This window comes from Podarcis liolepis, assembly GCF_965112155.1.
Source record: "Podarcis liolepis genome assembly, chromosome: 6".
NCBI classification, from domain to species: domain Eukaryota; kingdom Metazoa; phylum Chordata; class Lepidosauria; order Squamata; family Lacertidae; genus Podarcis; species Podarcis liolepis.
This window is the reverse complement of record NC_139559.1, coordinates 45,093,370-45,113,297: the sequence shown is the minus strand read 5'-3', so window position 1 is coordinate 45,113,297 and position 19,928 is coordinate 45,093,370. Positions and strand designations below refer to the sequence as shown.

The following is a 19,928-nucleotide window of genomic DNA, read 5'->3' as shown; positions in this document are numbered from 1 at the left end:
TGCATTTTCTTGTGATTTTTCATTTGGTTAATGCAAATAGGTGTAATACAAACTTGTTTCCAGCTGACATCAAAATATTCTGTTCAACAGATCGTAAGATGAAATGTCTTGCTTGTAGTTTAAGAAGCTATATCAAACACATTGTAGTTCAAAAACAGAGATGCTGTCTTCCCAGCTACAAACTTTACATGGTGCTGTTTTTAAGTATAGCCCCAATTCCACAGCAGTTTTCTTGAACTTTAAAATTAACAGTGGGATTTGAGACAACAGCTTGAAATTGCATGCCTTTATCTCTGATGGAGTCAAGGCCACACAATCTATTGTTGGAGCGGCAATGATTAAAGGTATCAGATCTGTCTGTGTGCCATTTGCCCCTCCACCCTCCAAGATGGCATTTAAAAAAAGCATAAACAAATTAATGCAATGTTTCAATCCAAGCATAACAAATTTCTTGTGGTCCTCAAGTAAATAATTATGCTGGCCACTGCAGTGACAGGACAGGGACTAGGCTGTTTGCTCAGGTTGACCTTGCAAATAAAGACCATTATAAAGTTAACATTTAAAAAAAATATGAAATAGGGTGTTGAGCATGGAGAGAGAGAGAGAGAGAGAGAGAGAGAGAGAGAGAGAGAGAGGTGGGGAAAAGGCATAACAGAGAGCAGGAAGACCTACACATAAAGAAACAGATAGCACAGAGGGGCAGAGAAACTGCTCATTAGAGGTTACTTGCAATATGTTGTTCCAGTTGGAAGCAATAATATTCTGTGAATAAACAGTGTCTTAGAGCCATATGTATGCCATCAGACTTGTGGGCACTTCTGGATGGGCAAGTTTCAGGCACAACACATCATTAGGAAGTATAGGAACTGAAGATGGTGTAGTGACCACAGGACAACATGAAGTACATTTCTCACTGTGCGTCAATGGGTGGAGTGACTTGGTCTTTCATAAATGAAACAAACTGGGATCCCAGCAATGTAAATATTTATTGTTGCCTGGAGCACGTAACTGACCTACAGCGCAATCCTCCTAGCCAGGTCTATTCAGAAGCAAGGCCTATTGAATTCAATGGGGCTTCCTCCCAGGTAAGTGGAGCTAGGGTTACAGCCTTAGTTCAGCAATGGTTTTGTTTTTTGTAGGCAAGCCACGCTTACTTTCAGAGTCATAAATAAACACAGTAATAGATATTTATGGATGAGGCAATTGTCTTTCCCTTGGGCCCAGTTCCCTTCATCTCTTGGAATGCTCATTTTTCTATCTTAATTCACTGTATCATTCATCTTACAATCTTACAAATGCAATAAGGGTATGTTTAGCGTTTAATAAGTAAATTATTTAACTGAATTCCTTTCAGCTCCTTGCTTCATTCATGAAGTATGCATGAATCAGATCAGACACAGTAAGCAGCCATGGAGGAAAAAGCATATATAAGAACCGTCAACTTTCAGTGCATGGCCCAGAAACAGCTACATCACTGGATTTTATCAGTGGTTTGAATTTGTTTTGTGCCTTCTCTGTGGCACTTCACATACTTAAAGGGTAATAGTCAGAGTTAATTTTTCAGGGATGAATTTCAGAAGAACCTTCATCAGAGTATTGGATCTCATTAACTTACATAATTCCTCCATTGGGGAGAAGGGCACAAGCAGTTGCTTCTTACCTTGCTTGCAGTCTTACCACAGGAGGATGAATGCAGTCACATAGGAAGCAGATAATCTGCCCTATCAAGCCATGCCACTACTATCTTACATTTCTTAGTAGTTTCAGATGCATAGTAAAAACCACTTCACTACGTGGCAAAACACTGTGTACCATATACCCGATTGTACCTCCAGTAAGATATAAACAGCTACCAGGTGGTAAGCTGTCATCTGAATGTGGGAATGTTCAGGGAGGCAGGAGAGGATATATTGTTTAATAATATCCTTCTCATCTTGCATTAGCAAGTCCCTTTACTTAGCAGAGTGCATTCCCCTTTTAAATACACAGTGGTTTGCTTGTTGCAAGCTCGTCTGAGCCTCTCAATGTAAGATTCCTGGTAAGATCCCTTCTAGTCCCTCTTTAAAAAGAATAGAAACAAAGATTTTAAAGTCAATATAAAAGTAGTTTACTCACAATCATTCAGTTCACAGGTGGATCCCTGAAGGCAGACTTAGGTCACAAAACTATATACACATGTGGAACTATCCCATAAGGGAGTTAGTTCCTAAGTGACTGCGAACAGGCAATCACTGCTCCTCATACATAGAAAAACAAAATGGACAAGAGCCAAAGGAAGGAGCTGTGCTACCTTGCCCAGATTAGGCCACACACACACAAACACACACAGGCAGAGGAAGTTTGTCACAGCTCAAGAGGAAACAAGAAGTTAGACTCCTGGCTGGTACAAAGCATCCACTAGCATGCCCACTCTAGGAATGTTGTAGTTGACTGCTATGTGTTTCACATCCCACACTGAAGCTACCCAAAATTACTCTAGAACATGAATAGGGAATCCTCCCAAGTGTTGGATTACAACTCCCACCTTCCCTATTAGTCTTGTTGGTTGCAGCTGGCAAAAGTTTGTTCCATGAAACTTCCACTTCCCCTACCTTAGAATATACGCCATTAGATTACTATCTTTGTGAAGGAAGATGGCAAAATTGCTAAGTCTTGGTGTAAGATAATTATTTGTTTATTGTAATATAATAAGCTGTACTATTGTGGGACATCACTATAGCCAATATGAATGTAAAATAAAAGGTTGTCCAAGTTAAATTGAGCCTGCCAAATCAGAGATTATTAAACTGGTGGTATTTAACCCTCATGTATAGGGGAGGGGTGTTGATGCAGAATGGAACAGAACTTCAACCATGGAATCTGGGCTTTGGAACTGACCCAGCCTTGACCATGCTGGTTGACGACCTTTGTCAGGAAAGAGACAGGTGGAGTGCAACCCTGCTCATTTTCCTTGACCTCTCAGCAGATTTCGATACTTTTCGGACTGACTCCAAGGCTTGGGGATTAGAAGCACAATTTGGTAATGGTTCCACTCACACTTATGGAAAGGGAATCTAGGGAGAGACCATGAGGTGCCAACTACTTAATGGCATGGAAACTGACCTGTGACATCCTGCAGGGTTTGGGGTGGTTTTTTTGTCACCCACGTTGTTCAACGTATATACATGTACAAAGCTTCTGGACAGGTGCATGATGCGGTTTATCATATTGATGAGAGACAGTCAACTGAAATCTAGGCAAGACCAAGGTGTTGTGTGCATTAGGTGACTGAGTACAAGAAGTGGTAAGATGTGTGTCCTGAATGAGGTTGCAGCCCCTGTAAAGAGCAGGTCCATAGTTTGAGGGTGCTACTTGATCCAATACTCTCATTTAAGGTCCAGGTGTCCTCAGCGGCTAGGGGTACTTAACTACCAGCTTTGACTGGTGTACCAGCTACAGCCCTTCCTGAGATGAGGTGCCCTAGCAACAGTGAGCCATGCTCTGGTAACCTCCAGATTGAATTATTGCAAGGTACTCTCCATGGGACTTGAAGACATCTTGGATGCTGGAATTAGTGCAAAATGTAGTAGCTACACTAACCACCACAACTGGTGGGTCTCATATTACACCAGTTCTGCTAGAATTGCTCTGGTTGCTCTGGACTTGCTTCTGAGTCCAAGACAAACTTTTATTTTTGACACATAAAGCTCTAAACAGCTTAGATCCCAGCTACCTGAAAGATTCTCTCCTTTATAAAGAGATTCAGGACTAAAAACCACAAGGAAAATACTCTTTTGGTGATTCCACCACCCTCCGACATCCAGGGGCACATGAGACAGCCTTTTCTGTGGTGGCCCCTGCCCTAGCTCTGAAATTCCCCATTGCCTGATGTCTACCTGGTGATTTTCAGAAAACATGCAAAGATTCATCTTTTTACCCAGGCTTTTGGGATATGCAGTTATTGTCTACTCTCTACTTATGATTTTATCAGTTTGTTATCTTCATCATTTATTATCTTTTGTATTCTATTCTTTTATCATTTTGTAACCTGCCCCGAGACCTTTGTTGAAGGGCAGGTAGTAAAGCAAACAAACATAGGCTTTTCTATCAACTCTTGACAAGACTTGATCAAAATAGCTTTTCAATTTACTTAGGTTGGAGAAAGCACACTTAAATTGTGCCTAGCTTGTTGATTTAGTGGCAGAATTAGTGCCTTGGGTATAGAGGGATCATGAGTTCAAGTTCCAGATGAGCCCCTGAGGTGGAAGAAAGGAAGGCCACACCTTTAGAAATTTGAGAAATGCTAAAAGCTCTGTAGTAAGGCACGTGTTTTTTTATGCAAAGGGTCCCAGATTCAATCCTTGGCATTTTTGGTAGGGCTGCAAAAGGCTTCTGCCTGAAACCCTGATGAGCTGCTACCAGACAGTGAGCAGAGACAATAGTGAGCAAGACACACCACTGGTGTGCAACCTGCAGACCCAGAGGCACGATGGGGGGGGACGGACAAGGGTACTCCCAACATTTTCAAGGATGGGGCCGGCCCCCCTCAATATTCTGCAGCGACATGCAATATATTGCAGTGCTTTCACACAGCCCCATGCTGCGCTTCTAAGTCCTGACAGTGCATGTTTCAAGGTATGGTGTCACCTTACATCACTATGATGTCATGTGACTGGCAGATTGGTGACCTCACCTCCCTGTCAAATTCATCCGTCTAGAGGTGGGAAAAGGAGGATCTGGTCTGCCAAAAAGAAAAGATTGCCTGCCCCAGATGCAGATGAGGTTAAAAACCTTCCTTGGTCATGAAGTTTAGTGAGTGACCTTAGTGCCTTGCCTGTTATCTCAGTCTAGTCTACTTGACAGAGTAGAAAGGGCACACATAGTAAACCATGTTGCCTGTAGAGAAGTTCCTTAAAGCGTAATACTACTTGTGAGCAGCCACTATGATGCATTTCTTGTGGGTCAGCTAGAGGAGGATCAAAGGACCCATGGGGGTCTTGTTTGTTGTGGAAATCTGTTCCATTCTGACATTTCAGGGAGTATATGGAGTTTAAATATGCTAACCCTTGCTCTACTCAATAATATTCCTAACAATGATTCTTGTAGAACTCACCTTTACCCAGAAGACTTTTGAGTCTAGGAAAAGCATCCTGATTACATACTTAAGAACAGCAGAGACCATAGCAATTCAACCAGTACCATTCTACCTAGACTGGGCCAGGTCATTTGATCCTCCTCTAGCTAACCCACAAGAAGGGGTGAAGTTGCTTTTGAATGCTCTTCTATAAGGTTTCATTCACATGAAGAAACAGGACATTAGGACAAGAGGCACTAGCCTGGTTTCCACTCTGACTCAACAAATTTCCATACGTATTTTTCCATATGTATTATATTCCATATGTATTACGTATGTGTTCCTTATGTCCAAGTGGTACAATCCTGGGAACAATGTACCACATGCTCTCTGAATACTTAAAAGTGGTTTTTGAAAATAAGCAACAAATGCACAAGATACTTCAATATTTAAAATGCGTGCGCACGCACACAAACACCTTCTATCTCGACCTGCAGAAATAGGGCTCCTCTACAATAGCTACTGGGAGTGTATTCTGTTCAGTTATCAGAGCGGCACAGTCCAGTTTGGGTGGAAAAAGGAACATTGCTTTTGAACGGTTCTTATCTGTAATTACCATCTAAAGCAAGCCTCAATTTTATAGATCAGTGCTTTTAAAAAAACCCTTATTGAAGTTGTAGGATGCATAAGCTTTGCTTATGGATCAATGTTCTGGATTTTGGCAGGTAACTCTAGGAACAGATATACAGGCCAGCTACATTAAATTTCTTCCTCTCCATGGGTGGCATCAATCATTAAGTTGCTTGAAGCGGAAAACTGAATGAACCATATTTTGATATTTAAATTTTCTCAGGTGTTTGCAAAAGTTCTTACATTGTTCAACTCTACAACTATTTGACTTGGCTTCTGACTGCTGCACCACACCCATGGCATATACCACGTAAAAAGTCATGGCACATTGCTTCATTTATAATGAGTGCATCATAATGATGGCACAATTTATTTGCTTGCTTCAAAGATAGCATTATAATGAAGGTGTGAGCAGATTGCCTTGGCTTGATGAGCTCCTGACAGGTCTCAGCCCCAATGGCAAACAACCTCAAAAGTAAACAACAAGTAGATGTGAAGGGAGGAAGAGAAAGCAGAAATATCAAACAATCCAACCACCACACATTTAAAATACATTTGGGAGGGATATCAATTCCCTGACAAAATAGCCAAATTTAGGCAACTGTAAAAAAATTACTTTTTATAATAGGAAAGTAGGCTGAGTGATGCTGTGAGTGATCCATCTCAGTACTGTCTACATCATCTGTTCCCAGGCTTCTCTCTCAGCAGACCACTTGAAAATGGCTAAGGGTCTTGGCAGACCTCTTAAAGATATTTCTGTATGTTGTAGTAATTCTAATTCCATAGAATTCACATTGCAATACAATAAAATACAATATATGAAATGAAAGCAATAAAGCACAATTAAAAATCAGTATGAATACTCAGTGTGAGGAGTACAAATCCACACACCACATGAAGAAAGCTCATGGACCACTGGTAGTTCATGGGCAACAGTTTGGGAAACCTATGCTGCAGTGATTGCCAATGTCTTTCTGGGGCTTTAGGCAAGGGTCTATCTCTCACCTCTACCTGGAGATGCTGGGGGATCAGGCATTAGAGCTGAAGGGTAACAGCCCTTCCCCAATGATCACATTATGTATACTAGTATCACACGCTCTAAGGGAGCAGCCATTTTGAAAAGTTAAGTACAGTAGCTGCGCAAGAGAGTCATGCCTGGCCGAAGTCTCTTGTCAATTACATGTGGAAATGTGTGACACAGTCATTGAACAGGGACGTGCCTCATTCCATTCAAGGTGGTTCTTCAAGGATTTGCTAAAAATTCAACACTTTCTCCAGAAATTTAATTTCTAATCCAAAAGGTTAATTTATGCTGAAATCAGTTTCAACACAGATTTTTTAAATACAACTGCTTCATGGCACTTGTATGTATTGCAATCTTTTCTTGGGGGTGGTGGAGAGAAAGGCTGTATATATGTATACAAACAAATGGTGACAACTGTTGGCAGTGGGGAAACCTCCAGTACATGGGCCAAATTAATCCTGTGAGGATGTTTTCCCCAAATCATACCCCATCCCTGACATCATATGCAGTGTCAAGTGTTGAGCAGGTAAAGAATGTGGCTACGAAGGAACAATTTGAGCACTGAATATGCCCCTTGCTGTCATTGCCAACTTGACAAGCCCCTGACTTGGATCTTCAAGTCAGAACAAGATGGAATGTGTGCAGAAGAAGGGGACCAAGATGTTAAATGGTCTGGAAACCAAGCCTTATGAGGAACGGTTGTCACAGTTGGGTATGTTTAGACTAGAGGACAGAAGACTGAGAGGTGATATGCTATATATCTACAAATATCTCAAGGGCTGACATATGGAGGGCAGGGCAAACTTATTTGCTGCTGCTCCAGAGCATAGAACCTGAAAAAATAGTTTCAATTTTTTAAAAAAGAAGATTCTGATTAAACATTAGGAAGAATTTTATGAAGGTAAGAGCTGTTCGATAGTGGAATGGACTACCTTGGAAGGTGGCAGATGAATCTTCATTGGAGGTTTTTAAGCATATTGGATGGCAATCTGTCAGTGATTCTTTAGCTGTGATTCCTGCACTGTAGGGGATGTGCTAGATGTCCTTGGGATCCCTTCCAACTCCAGTTCTATGATTCTATGAAGGCACAAGACAGCACCCTAACCACAATTCATTTTATTTCATTTATTAAGCACAGAGTTTTCAGCTCAGTCCTGGCTTGCATGATACTCCCCAACAAATGGGAAAGAAGGAAAGTAAAGTGGGAACCATTTAAACCACGAAAAGGCACTGTAGGTCCAAGCTTTGGTCATTCAATAAAAACTCAAGTATAAGATTGTTTTGTGTTAATTTAATCATACAAATATTCATTTATACATTAAGGAAAAAGCATCTTTGTTTTCCCCCACAATGTGCTATTACAGGATTCTTCCCAGACTCAATGAAGCAACACACATCCTGCTCTACACATGCACTCCCCCCAGAGAGAATAAAGACAGGCTGCAGAATCAACCACTCACTCACACAAGAGAAAAAACAGTGGAAACCCAGACATGGGACAGCGTGCATTTCTTAGCCCCAGGCTTCTCCGGCTACACTTGTACCTATAGAGATTCAAAACGCACTCATCTGCAGCTGGGGGGTGGGATGAATACACATTCCCAAATCCCTGAGGCCTTAGGATACACCTTTCACCTGCCCCAAATAGGAGCAACCACATAGGCCCAACCTGACAGTGCAGGCTTAGCACCCATCCCCAAACAGAGACAGAGCTTACTTGCACCCACTAAGGCTCAAAGCCAGCTCAATTTCCTAGTGAGAAGACTGGGTGCTCTTGCCTCCCAGGCACAGTCACATTTTCAGATGCAGAGGTTGCCAGCACATTTTCAAACCCAACAGCTTGGGTTACAGTTTAATCTGCATTAAAATAAAAATAAAAAAGAATGCTGCAAACAAATGAGAAATCCAAACTTCCCTTTGTTAAATTAAAATTACTTCTTCCTCCTCGGGAATCCATCATTTCTTCCAGAATGAGAACCACTAGGGAAATGGCCAGAGCCAACCACACTTGTTACATGAAGCAAGCTAAATTTGGGGGAGCAAGAATCAGTCACATTTCAGGAACAGGGATAGGGGTCAAGCAATGCTTAGCTTCCTCCATGTCCAAACAGTATCACTTTGGTAAAAAGGGTTATTTTATTCACAACGTATTTCTACAGATCATGCAAGAGGGAACGAGAGGCATATACACGATAATATTTGAAGTGGGTAAGAGTGTTTGCCAATATGTGCATTTTAAAGCTATGAGTGGCTCTCTGATTCCTGTAATTGCAACAAAGCAATCTAAATACCCATGCCACTTCCAAACTCAGAAGTCTACACTGTTTCCCCTACATGTGATTATATCTGTACAGAAGTGTTGTGTGTTAAACCTAGGCACTGGTTAGCATTGCCACCTTTTTCTCACAAAGGAGTTGTGCCTTTATGACATTCAGCTATTCTGCAGGTACAGCCACCCCACATTACTACACCTCCATGCTATGTAAAGCTACATCTACTGTGTTTCTGCTTCCCATGCTGTTGAAGCCATAGGCCATCTGTTGAGGGGGGGGGGGGAGGTGGCAGCTTCCCCTGATAATTATGAAGCTAGTATTATGCATTTGTGAAAATCAAACCTTTATGCTTAGGCACAAAAATGTCTTGCCCTCCTTAGCTGTCTGAAAGTGCTGCTCCCAAGCAAACATGATTTTGGCTTCAGCCATTTCAATGGCTCCAAAATCATCAAAAATGCCTTAAAAACTAATGAATTTAAAATCAGAGTTCCAAGAAGCTCCATGAGTAATAAAGGAGGTATTGTATAAAGAGAAGAATATTTGAGAAAAGAAATGAGACACAAAACAATGAGCATTTTAAACATCCTCCCATTGTCATCACTGAAGGGATTATCACTCAAATCAAAATACCTGCAAACAGGTATGAGCCCTTTGTAACTATTTATACAGAGATCATCCCCCGAGAGAGGAATGTTTATCCCCAGAAAGATCTCAGAAACTAGTGACAATATAGAGGACTACTTTTACTGCAACCAAGCTGGGCCCTGGCTGTGATTTCTGCTTTCTTCAGTGGAACGACTGTTTCATTCATAAAAGTCACCAGCACTCAAAAGAAGAGACAGTATTTGAGATGACTTGCAGGAAATGGTCATCCCTACTTGCTGTAAAAGAACAATAGTTGGCAGTAAATATCAGTTTTTGCTCTGCACTATGAAAAAACTAAAGTCTCCACAATGTTTGACAGTTTGGATGGTGAAGTTTCTGAATACCTAACTTGGTCTAAAGAGAAAACAGAATCTGTTTTAACTTAGCTTACCGTAGTAGCTGCCAGTTGTTGCTACTGACTTCCAATGTTGCCACCAGAGGTTACTCTCTCTCTCACACACACACTCATCTCAAAAAACCATACAGTGTACTCAGTCTTTTCTTTGCGTATCAAAAAAGTTGCTTGCCCAGAGCAGGAAAAATAAATAAAACTAATTATCATGACTAATGCTATACATAATCAGTTTCTACACCTTATTTTGCATCTGAATAATATGCTGCTTATGATGATTAAAGATAAGAATTTGGGGAGCCAAGCTGGGGGAAAGTTAAAGGAAGGCATTCCATAGTTTCTACACTCCCATAATTTGTCCTCTCAGATGAATCCCTTGCAATCATTTCTCCCAGTGTTCATGGCTATGGTCATAGATAAACTATACTCTTCAAATTAGTTGGGATGCAAAAAAAATTATACAATTCTTCAAAAGTGAAAACATCAAATTAGATGCTGAGCTGGCCTAGAAGACTGAATACCTACACATCTGCCTACTAGGATCCTAGCCAGATCCATTTAATAGACTTTGGGTGCTCTATATATGTATGTTCTGATGGGAAACAGGGTTGTGGTCAGCTATACAAAAGAATACAAAGGCCTCGTAAAATCAAACCAACAAGGTAGCTCAAAGTATGTTACTTCAGGCCTTGCATTATCCCCATCAGTACATACTCATACTTCCACTATCTCAGACCAGGGAGTTTGATCTTCTAAGTGAGATGAAAGGAAGGAGGCATTGCATATTATTCTATCTTTGGCAGATGGCTGCTGTGGCCTAGTTCAAGTTTTTGAATTAGACAGAACCCCCCTCCTCCTTAAACCGATGCAAAACCCAAGAGTTTCAAGAGACCATGCTCTGCTAATTCTCTATGGAATTGGACAGATTGGCCTCAATTATATGGCTATCATTCTTCATGGGCTATACGCAGTTAGATCTTAAACAGTTCCACACCCTTGATACACACGCGCGTGCACACACACACACACACACACACACACCAGTCTATAAATCGAAGTGTTCAGAGATCAAACAAGCTGATAAGCAGAAGGAATTGCTGTGAATGGCTGCTGATGGTGGTTCTTTCTCCCATATGTTCAAAACAATTTAGTCTCTGCCAACAAGCTAGTTATTTTTTTATCACTGAAGACTCAAAGTGGTCATTCCAATCTAAAACAGAAGATGTGAAATTTACATCTTAGAAGTGTCATGGAAATTTAATAATTGGTGCTCTACCACTCCGAAAAATATTTTTTCTTCTTGGCACAAAAGTGACATATACATGCATAGCTGTCTCAAAGACAGTTACCGTACATTAATAAACATGGGAATATTTCAATCTGCTAACTGTTCAGGGCAAACTTTGGAATTTAAATAAGAGCATGTGCCACAATCAAAGCACAAGACACCCCTCTTGCATCAGCTCAATGTTTTTATCCTCTTGACATTCTTGCCCTGCACAACGAATGACAAAACTGGGTCTGAGCAACCAAACAGAAAAGAACTAGCAGATGACGAATGCACACCATGCCCAGAAGAATGATACCAAAAGCAGAATAAAGGCAAATAACCAAAAGAAAGAAAGGGGGAAAAAGACGTCATTAAAATTTATGGATCTGGATATTGATCAAGCTAGAAATTAATACCATCTGACAAACAAATAGCTGCACTAACCAAGAAAATGCTAAGCAAGCTTCCATTTCATAGCAAGCACATCTCCATAAAAATGCACGCTGTCCCTTTTTTTAAAAGTTATGAACAAGGAACAAAAAATTAACATTTGCTCAGACTACAACCTCTCTGTAGGCAAAATAATTTCTTTTAAAAAGAGATGGCTTTTCCATTTTAATCTTTTTTTAAAAAATTCTTTTAGGCTACCTAATTAACTGTGACAATGACTTCTAAACAAAACATTGGTGTATTTTTCTCTCTCATAGCACTGAACAGCACTCCTGAAATTCAGCATTCACACATGCATACTTTAGTTTTGTTTTTTTCTGGAAACAACTAGTCTTAAGTTATTGTTTGTTTTCTTCTTATCTCAGGATATGGAGACCAAGAAGGGGGTTCATGTTGTATCTTCTATAAGCCATAAGAACTCCCCCTCCCTCCCAAGTCCATTCTTTGTCAAATTCTCTTCTCGACGATACCCGTTTTTGTTTTTAAGACTGTCCAAAGGGATAAGGACCGTGAAAACCCTGGAAAAGAATTAGAGACAAAAATTAATTTCAGAAAGGGGAATAAACTAAGCAATGTCTGTTCCAATGTGACCACAACATCCCAAAGTTTATGAAATCCTCTACAACCTATGTTCTAAAGCCATTTATCACTTTTTACAAAGGGTCATACAATTCATTTCATTTTAATCTATTCTCTTCTGCATTTCAATGCTACATTTCAGTGTCTACACAGTCAAAATATATTCGCTTGCCACCTGTCATACTGAGCCCAAAGAGAAATCTAAAACACTGACAAAATCATTGAAGTGAAGTTCTAGTTTGGGATATTAAATGAGTTCAAGGGTTTTGATATACTGAACTCCTGGAATGCTATAACAATGCAATTAAGTTCCCTACATGGATCTTTAAATCTTTAAAGCTCCTGCTCACGAACCAAAAACAGTCCTAGCCCCAACGGGTTTATGGACAAACAAAACTGCTCACTAGGCTTAAAGACTGATTCTGTCTCCCCAGTCAAAGATGCCATATTGAGTTGCAGACCTCATGCATGTTTTGTGGCAAGCCAGAATTGGCAGTATTAGCAGAGTTGACCTTCAAATTCCAAAACATGCATACAATAAACTTTCAAAAGCCTATTTGCAATGAGCCAACTTCACATGACTTAAACCAAAGTAGGCAGCACTAATATAAGCCACACTTCTACAGGTTTTCAATTATGGCTATTCATTAGCTGGCCACCATTGGTAAAACAGGCACAAATTAATTTCTAAATTATGACCATATATAATAAGAGGCATATAAACCTATCATTTCCAATCCACAATGTTTCAGCCACTCTTTACTTTACTAAAGCATCATTCTGAAACAGTGCATTCTTCAAATAAATCTCCTCTAAAATACAAATGGCATCATCATATTTGTTTTCTGCCTTAACTCACCTCTGGCATACATTTCAAATGCTAGGACAACATTCAGTTTTTAGGCTCTGAAAGACCAAGTACCCAATAGCAATTTATGGATATTTTTTACCAGAACCCCTACTAATATGAAGCTACTGCATTTTTTTCTTAAGAGGTCACCAGGGATGGTGGGAAAGTGAAATCCAAGACTGATATATTTTAGTTGGCCTTATAAACTTTCCACAAATATAGGAACATAAGAAGCTGCCTTATATCTAGTCAGACCATTGATCCACCTGGCCCCAGTATTGGCAACACTGACTGGCAGTGGTCCTCCAGGGTTTCAAGGCAGGGAGTCCTTCCCAGCCCAAGCTGGAGATGCCAGGGATTGAACTTGGGACCTTTTGCACACAAAGCATCTGCTCTACTACCATGTTCTTTTCTCTTATATGCAATATACATACACGTTATTTGTTAGTCACTATTGCACAGTCTTATTATCTGCGGGTGGTGCTGTGGTCTAAACCACAGAGCCTAAGGCTTGCCAATCAGAAGGTCGGCGGTTCGAAACCCCGTGACGGGGTGAGCTCCTGTTGCTCGGTCCCTGCTCCTGCCAACCTAGCAGTTCGCCAGCACATCAAAGTGCAAGTAAATAAATAGGTATCGCTCTAGCGGGAAAGTAAACGGCGTTTCCGTGCGCTGCTGTGGTTCGCCAGAAGCATCTTAGTCATACTGGCCACATGACCTGGAAGCTGTCTGCGGACAAATGCCGGCTCCCTCGGCCAGTAAAGTGAGATGAGCACTGCAACCCCAGAGTCGTCCGTGACTGGGCTTAATGGTCAGGGGTTCCTTTACCTTTATTGCACAGTCTTATTATCTGGAAATCAGTTGTGTTGCATTGCATTCTGCAAATAAGATCTCTCTTAGATATACCCAGGAAATATTAATAGCAGAGACAATAACAAGAGGATAGCCAGTTACACGCTTGACTCTTATAGCTATAAGCAGCTTCATTTGCTATAGGATACATCCTTTAGGTAAGGGATTGCCAACTTTTTTAGACCAGTGGGCACATTTTGATTTCTGAGAGAGTCCCGTGGCTGCTAATCACAACATGGCTGCCATGGGGGACATGGCATAAATTAGAGGGGTAAACAAAAGGCAAGCTATGGAGATTTCAAGGATTGGAAAATAAGACAGAAGCTGGAAAAGTGAACTAAAGGAGGAGGAGAAAAGAGCAACTCTTTAGGACTCAAGGGATTCCTAATGCTTGGTGTCCAAATAGCTTACCTATCAACCACAGCTCTGACTTTGCCCTTTGGCTAAAAACAGTGACAGGTGGGAGCTCATTTCATATATGTAAATTGCTTAGAATGGTACCTGCACATTTGCTTCACAACTTTCTTTCTAGGAGGACTAGAGATTTACCCTTTTTTCTTTTTTTTTTTAAAAAATAAAAGCTCAGAGTCTGGGGACCCTGCCCAGCAATGCCAATGAAGGACTTTGTGAGCACCAGGGCACCGATATGGACCACGCTGGTGACCCTCACTTTAGGTGGTCTGTGCTTTGATGGTAACAAGTTCTGAAGTAATCAGTAATCTGGAAAATACTGCTTCTTCTTCTACTGTGGAATGCTTACTCTAGTAGTGCAAAAGTTTCTCCATAAAAAGAATTATCCCAGTAGTTTTCTTACTGACTTCCTGATGTGCCTCCCAATTAGTAAAAAATGATAACACTACCCAATTAAACTTTTGGGTAAGAACCGGCTCTTAACTCAACATTACTGTTGGTAATGATGTTAACTGGGAAACGTAATTCCAACATAACTTAAGTTTCTCTCCAAGTTTAGGTATCACTCTAATATAGAAAAGATTGGAGTTGAACATCATTGGCTTTATTTTTATTTCGTTTGTGGTGTAATTTGAATAAATAGAAGTACAGTTTATTTATTTTTTAAGGCATCAGCTTTTGATGCATGGCTGCAAATCAAAACAGAAGTCTTCCAGTTTACACTGATGGCAGCCTCAGATAGAACTACTCAATCGTCCTCTATTTCTCATCACTTCCTGGCCCGTTCCTGGTCAGTGCTTCTCCAAACTACCCAAAGCTCTTTTGAATCACTTATGTAAACTCAACACAAACAGGGTTTTTCCCCCCTTCAAAGCATGCTGCACAAATATAATGCAGTAGCTCAAAGCTCTTTCCCACTATTCATCTGTTCTTCTATTTAAACAAGGAGCTGATCTACATGTTCAGAAAAAGCACATACTTCCCTCTTTGTACTGTACCGCTTCAGAATGTTAGGGGGTAGGCAGAGAAAAATCACATTTTAAAGTTGTCTCCTTAAGCTGCATACAGACACCTATCAATGTAGGAACCTGTATACTTAGCACACGGTATGAGTGGGAACTACCGAGTGAATTCAGCCAGTTGATTCTAGCAGGAATTCTTCAGAAATAAAATTTTAGAATAAAGATTGAAATGAATACACAGAGCAAATATAATTCCTGCTCAAGGGCTAGATTTTAGTTTCTATATATCATGCTCTCTTTCTTTAAAAACATGCTTTATTACCCATAAGTTCTTGCTGAGCAATTTCGCAGCTGCAGGCATAAAAATGGTAGCTTAAAAAAGATTATATAAACTTAAGCCATTCCATTTTGGGCTTATTGGGAGAAAGAGTGAATGTGACAAATATTTACTATGTAAAGAAGATGTTACATGCAATATTGATCAGATTCAGAAAATTTCCCGTATATGGTAAATATTTGTACAAATTTAACTTTCATCTTATACTTAAGCATACATAAATTTTATGGAATTGATTTGATTGTGGAGTTTTTTTGGTGAAAATGTGGGTTTTAATGAAGTATTTCTCTCACACACCAGGTTTCAAGTAGTCTCCCATTCAGATTACTGATAAAATCGAAATCTCATTATCTTCAATAATGCTTTATTTGCTGGTCCCAGACCAGTCACTAAGCTTTGACAGAAAAAATATTAAAGCACTACAGAGTAAGAGAGGTCACAGAAACAAATGCTTATCTAGTCCCTCTGCATGAAATGATAGGGTGCCTTTGAGTTTAAACAAGGGTGTTTTATTCAGTGGATATATCATTTAAAAGAGGATAGGCCGGAAGGGATTTTTGCCAACTCACTCTTCAAAATGTTAGCATTCAATAACAAACTCCTGCAGTACAAAGCAGAATTTATTGTCAAGCAATTTTGTTGCTACTTTTTGCCTCTAAGGAATACAAAATACCAAAAACTTCATTTTACTGTACTGAATAAACTTGATAATATTTCCAATCACTGTATTCAACATAAGGAACTGATATTCAGAAGATGTGCTTCTGATATTGGATATAGTATAAGCCAGTGATAGCTTTCCATGCCCCTCATTTTCCCCAGTCACCTATCCGTCTGCTGGCCTCTAGAGGCTTACCCCATTTGCCATTTTGCTTGAGTTTGGTTTGTGAGTAAGCTGAGTCTTCAATGTCCTATTAGTAAATGTTTCAGGTGTCTCCTACTCCTACAGGAAGTGCACCATAGTGACAGAATAAAGAACAACTGTGGGGCTGGTGTGATTGTTGATAAATGCAGGTAGCACATGCAACTGTGAGAAAGACTGAATGGGTGAATGGAGTCTGAATGGATGGATGGTATGTGAGTGCGTGCAAAGCTCTGATCCTTGCCACTAGTGCCATGCTGCTCCTGACAGATTATCTCAAAAGGAATGTGGACTTTGAGGGGAGGTAGGGTGTTGCACCCTGGTGATCCTTCCACCGCTTAACTTCCTTTTAACCAACTGAGCAATTCTACCTTGTGAAAGTAAATGTGACTGTACTGGAGCTTGGGAGCAACTTTTCACTGACTATGAAAGAAAGTGTGACCACAGCCTACGTATTTCAACAATACTTATATCTTCCATAGAAACCTGGACATGGTTTAGGATTAAATTGCTGGCTCTCCTCTTGTTGATTCTATGACTAACTGCTCCAAGATGCAATCATCACTTGCATCAAGAAATGTTCTCTCTTCGTCATAACTTGAATTCACACTTATCCAATCCATTTGAGAGTAGCTTTAGTCACACACTACCAGTACACTAACTGCTTCAACTGTCTTCCTTCTACCTTAGCTGCTCAATACATTTTATTCATCCTATTTTAAGCCTTACACCAACTGGCAATTGCCTCAGTGCCCTGAATAACATGTTGAATGGACCTGTCCATGTGGAAAATGGAAAAACAAACACCATCTACACCACACTGGATTATGTAAACTATGATTCCACAAGTTTCTGTATATTTATATGCAAAAGGCAGCAAAATGTTTTCAATGAAATCAGAACAAAATGCAACAAGTGAATCTAATAATTTTAAGCAATGATTTGAAGTAAAGCAGAAACAAAAAGGGAAATGAAAAGTGAACACATCAGGTCTATGCAGAGCTTGTCTGAGGCCCAGGGTGGGAGTCTTTTTAGAATAAAGTTATAAACTCAAACAAAAAAGCCCCGCCCCCCCTGCCAACGTAGCCCTCCAAGGCTTGGGGCAAGTATACCTGGCTACCCCACACTCTGCACAGACCTGGAACACATTCTGATCAATATTCTCTTATCCATACATTTTAGCTTCCAAATCTGGTTGATTACATTTTTAGCACTTACCACCTAATATACTTCCAATTTTAAGTGCACTTTAAAAAAGCAGCTTTGTAAATTGTTGCCTTCTCAAATCCGGCAAGCAGCATTTGAAGAATATTATTTTAACAGAATGTTAAAATAGTTTTAGCATTTGAAAATAGTCTTGTTTAAGCTTGCTTTTAATTCAGTGAAAGGACTTGTAAGATGAACAGCCAAATGCAGGCCCTTTTAAGCGGAGTGTACAGAGGCACAAGGGGGAGTCATGCAATTTGCAAGGAAGGACCATTACAATACAGGTCATGGACTCATGACCTCCCCGTTCTCCTGTACCCCCAGGGCACCTACCTTACTGTATGTCACTACTGATAAGTTGTTCGAGTGACTGCTGGGGGAGAGATTTACAGAGTTTTGTGACAGTTCAGTCTGATCTTGTTCAATTTGGTCAGGAGCAGGCCCCCACGTGTTTTTGCTGATTGTGTCTAGCTCAGAACCCCCAGGGTCTTTTAGGTTGTTTTCATCTGGTTGCCTGTTCTTCTGCGGAGAGGCGAACGGGTTAAAGTTTCCTTCTACCTTGCGATGTGGTTGTGTGTTGAACTCAGTTTCAAATGATGACAGTTGCTGCGTTACTCCTAAAAGTCCTCCAACTTCCACACTGAGGATCACCCAGATGATGTCTGTGAAAGAGAAACCTGGGTCAGCACAAAATACAATTTGCGATTTTACTTAATTTCAATACCTCTCAAACAACATGATGCTTATAATCAAACATAAGAAACGAAAGTGCCAAATCCTTGTAATATCAATATGGACCACATTTCAGATACATGGGAGGTATTACAACAGGGCTCATTGTTTGCTCAAAGCCAGCCTGAATGTTTTAGTATTCGGCATTCTGAAAGTTTGAAGATAGTGAAATACTGCCACCTTCTGTTAATCTTGGTATTTATTCTAGTCATTCCCAAGCATGAAAATAATTATACAAAAAGACTCCAAAAAAGAAAATTCAGTAGAAGTCACATCTTTCACTTGAAAGAAATACCATCATTTGGGGGTGAAAGTTGTTAAACATGCCAATCATCAACAGGAGATAAAAACGAACAGAAAAATTGGCAATCAAATCTCACAAGTGGAATCTACAACTAATGTTGCAGTTTAAAGTGCTTCTGTTCAGTGTTATTCCAATATATTTCGTTCCATCTCTCCTATGTTAGTTACGCAGTAAAACAGACAAGTGAATCAACCTAACAATTAATACCTGAATTTGTAACATGCCACTTTTCAAACACTTGAAATGGTTTGTGTCCTGGATTATAAAAGAGTATTGGAATTACATGGAATTTTTGTTGGGTTCAGGGTTTGTTTGCAGTTGTTGCTGCTTTGCCATGAAAGGTAACTTTTTAAGATGTGCAAAGTTTCCCATAACTTAGGAGTTATTCTATATTTTGAAATAGTTTGTTAATGATATTGTGTTCCTCAGTAGGTTGGTAGGATCTGAGTTTTGAAAAATAAAAATAAAACATTCATGTTGTGCATTGCCCCCCTAAAAGGGGCTGCAGTGGCCTCTTTAAGGGAAGCAATCTTCAGCAGCACACTGACAGTGATCCTTGACTCAACCTGCCAAAAGGCGGGGAGGATCATACGGCAGATAGCACTTCAAAAGGCCCAGTGGCCATGGCCACCTTTAAAGGAAACATTTACATCCATTTGTCTGTTTCCTGAAAGATAGCTACAACGTGAGGGGTTTTTGTGGGGTCCGAAATGTTATATGGAAAGGAACACTTGTTTGAACTCGGTTCTGGAATTCTCTTAACAAGTAGAGTTGCACTAGTTAGCAGATATTATTCTCACAACAGTCCCAGCAACACAGAAGGCTGCTCAAATGTCGCAAGTAAGAGTCTTATGAGAAGGTGGCACTTACCTCCATAATAAAGTCCTGTGGCAGTGCACATTCGCCACTGTCCTTGATACATTCCTGCAGTACTAGGGCTGCACATCTGTACGCTGACATCTGCAATCTCCTGGGGCTCCAATGATCGGACCATCACCATGTTCACATGGCCAAACTGGTCTCCGCCGACATACTTAAGACAAACACCTGGAGGCCATGCTTCTGTCCCTGAGATTCAGTGAAGATTACATTAAAGCATTTGTCAATGGAGAAGCTACTTAAATGACTCAACATGGTCA

At 40.3% G+C, this 19,928-nt stretch overlaps 1 protein-coding gene and 1 long non-coding RNA gene across 4 annotated transcripts in view; one reads left to right on the top strand and one right to left on the bottom strand.

The window, feature by feature from the left end:
- Window positions 1-16,871, top strand: part of LOC310709541 — a 31,413-nt gene extending 14,542 nt beyond the window's left edge. Inside the window, exon 2 of the long non-coding RNA XR_014527569.1 lies at window positions 16,779-16,871. This is a non-coding gene — a long non-coding RNA (uncharacterized lncRNA). The remainder of the gene's footprint in view (window positions 1-16,778) is intronic.
- ILRUN (inflammation and lipid regulator with UBA-like and NBR1-like domains) overlaps window positions 7,984-19,928 on the bottom strand; it is a 36,889-nt gene continuing 24,944 nt past the window's right edge. The window contains exons 3-6 of one of the 3 annotated variants that reach the window (XR_014527559.1): window positions 19,660-19,857; window positions 18,087-18,415; window positions 10,405-12,215; window positions 7,984-10,322 (exon numbers count right to left, since the gene is read on the bottom strand). Coding sequence is in view for 2 of the 3 variants with exons in the window: in XM_083509299.1 (XP_083365425.1) it covers window positions 18,039-18,415; window positions 19,660-19,857 (575 nt within the window). In the remaining variant the exon portion in view is untranslated. Of the gene's footprint in view, window positions 12,216-17,902; window positions 18,416-19,659; window positions 19,858-19,928 lie in introns of those variants that run through there. The other 2 variants (XM_083509300.1, XM_083509299.1) reach the window with 2 other exon arrangements.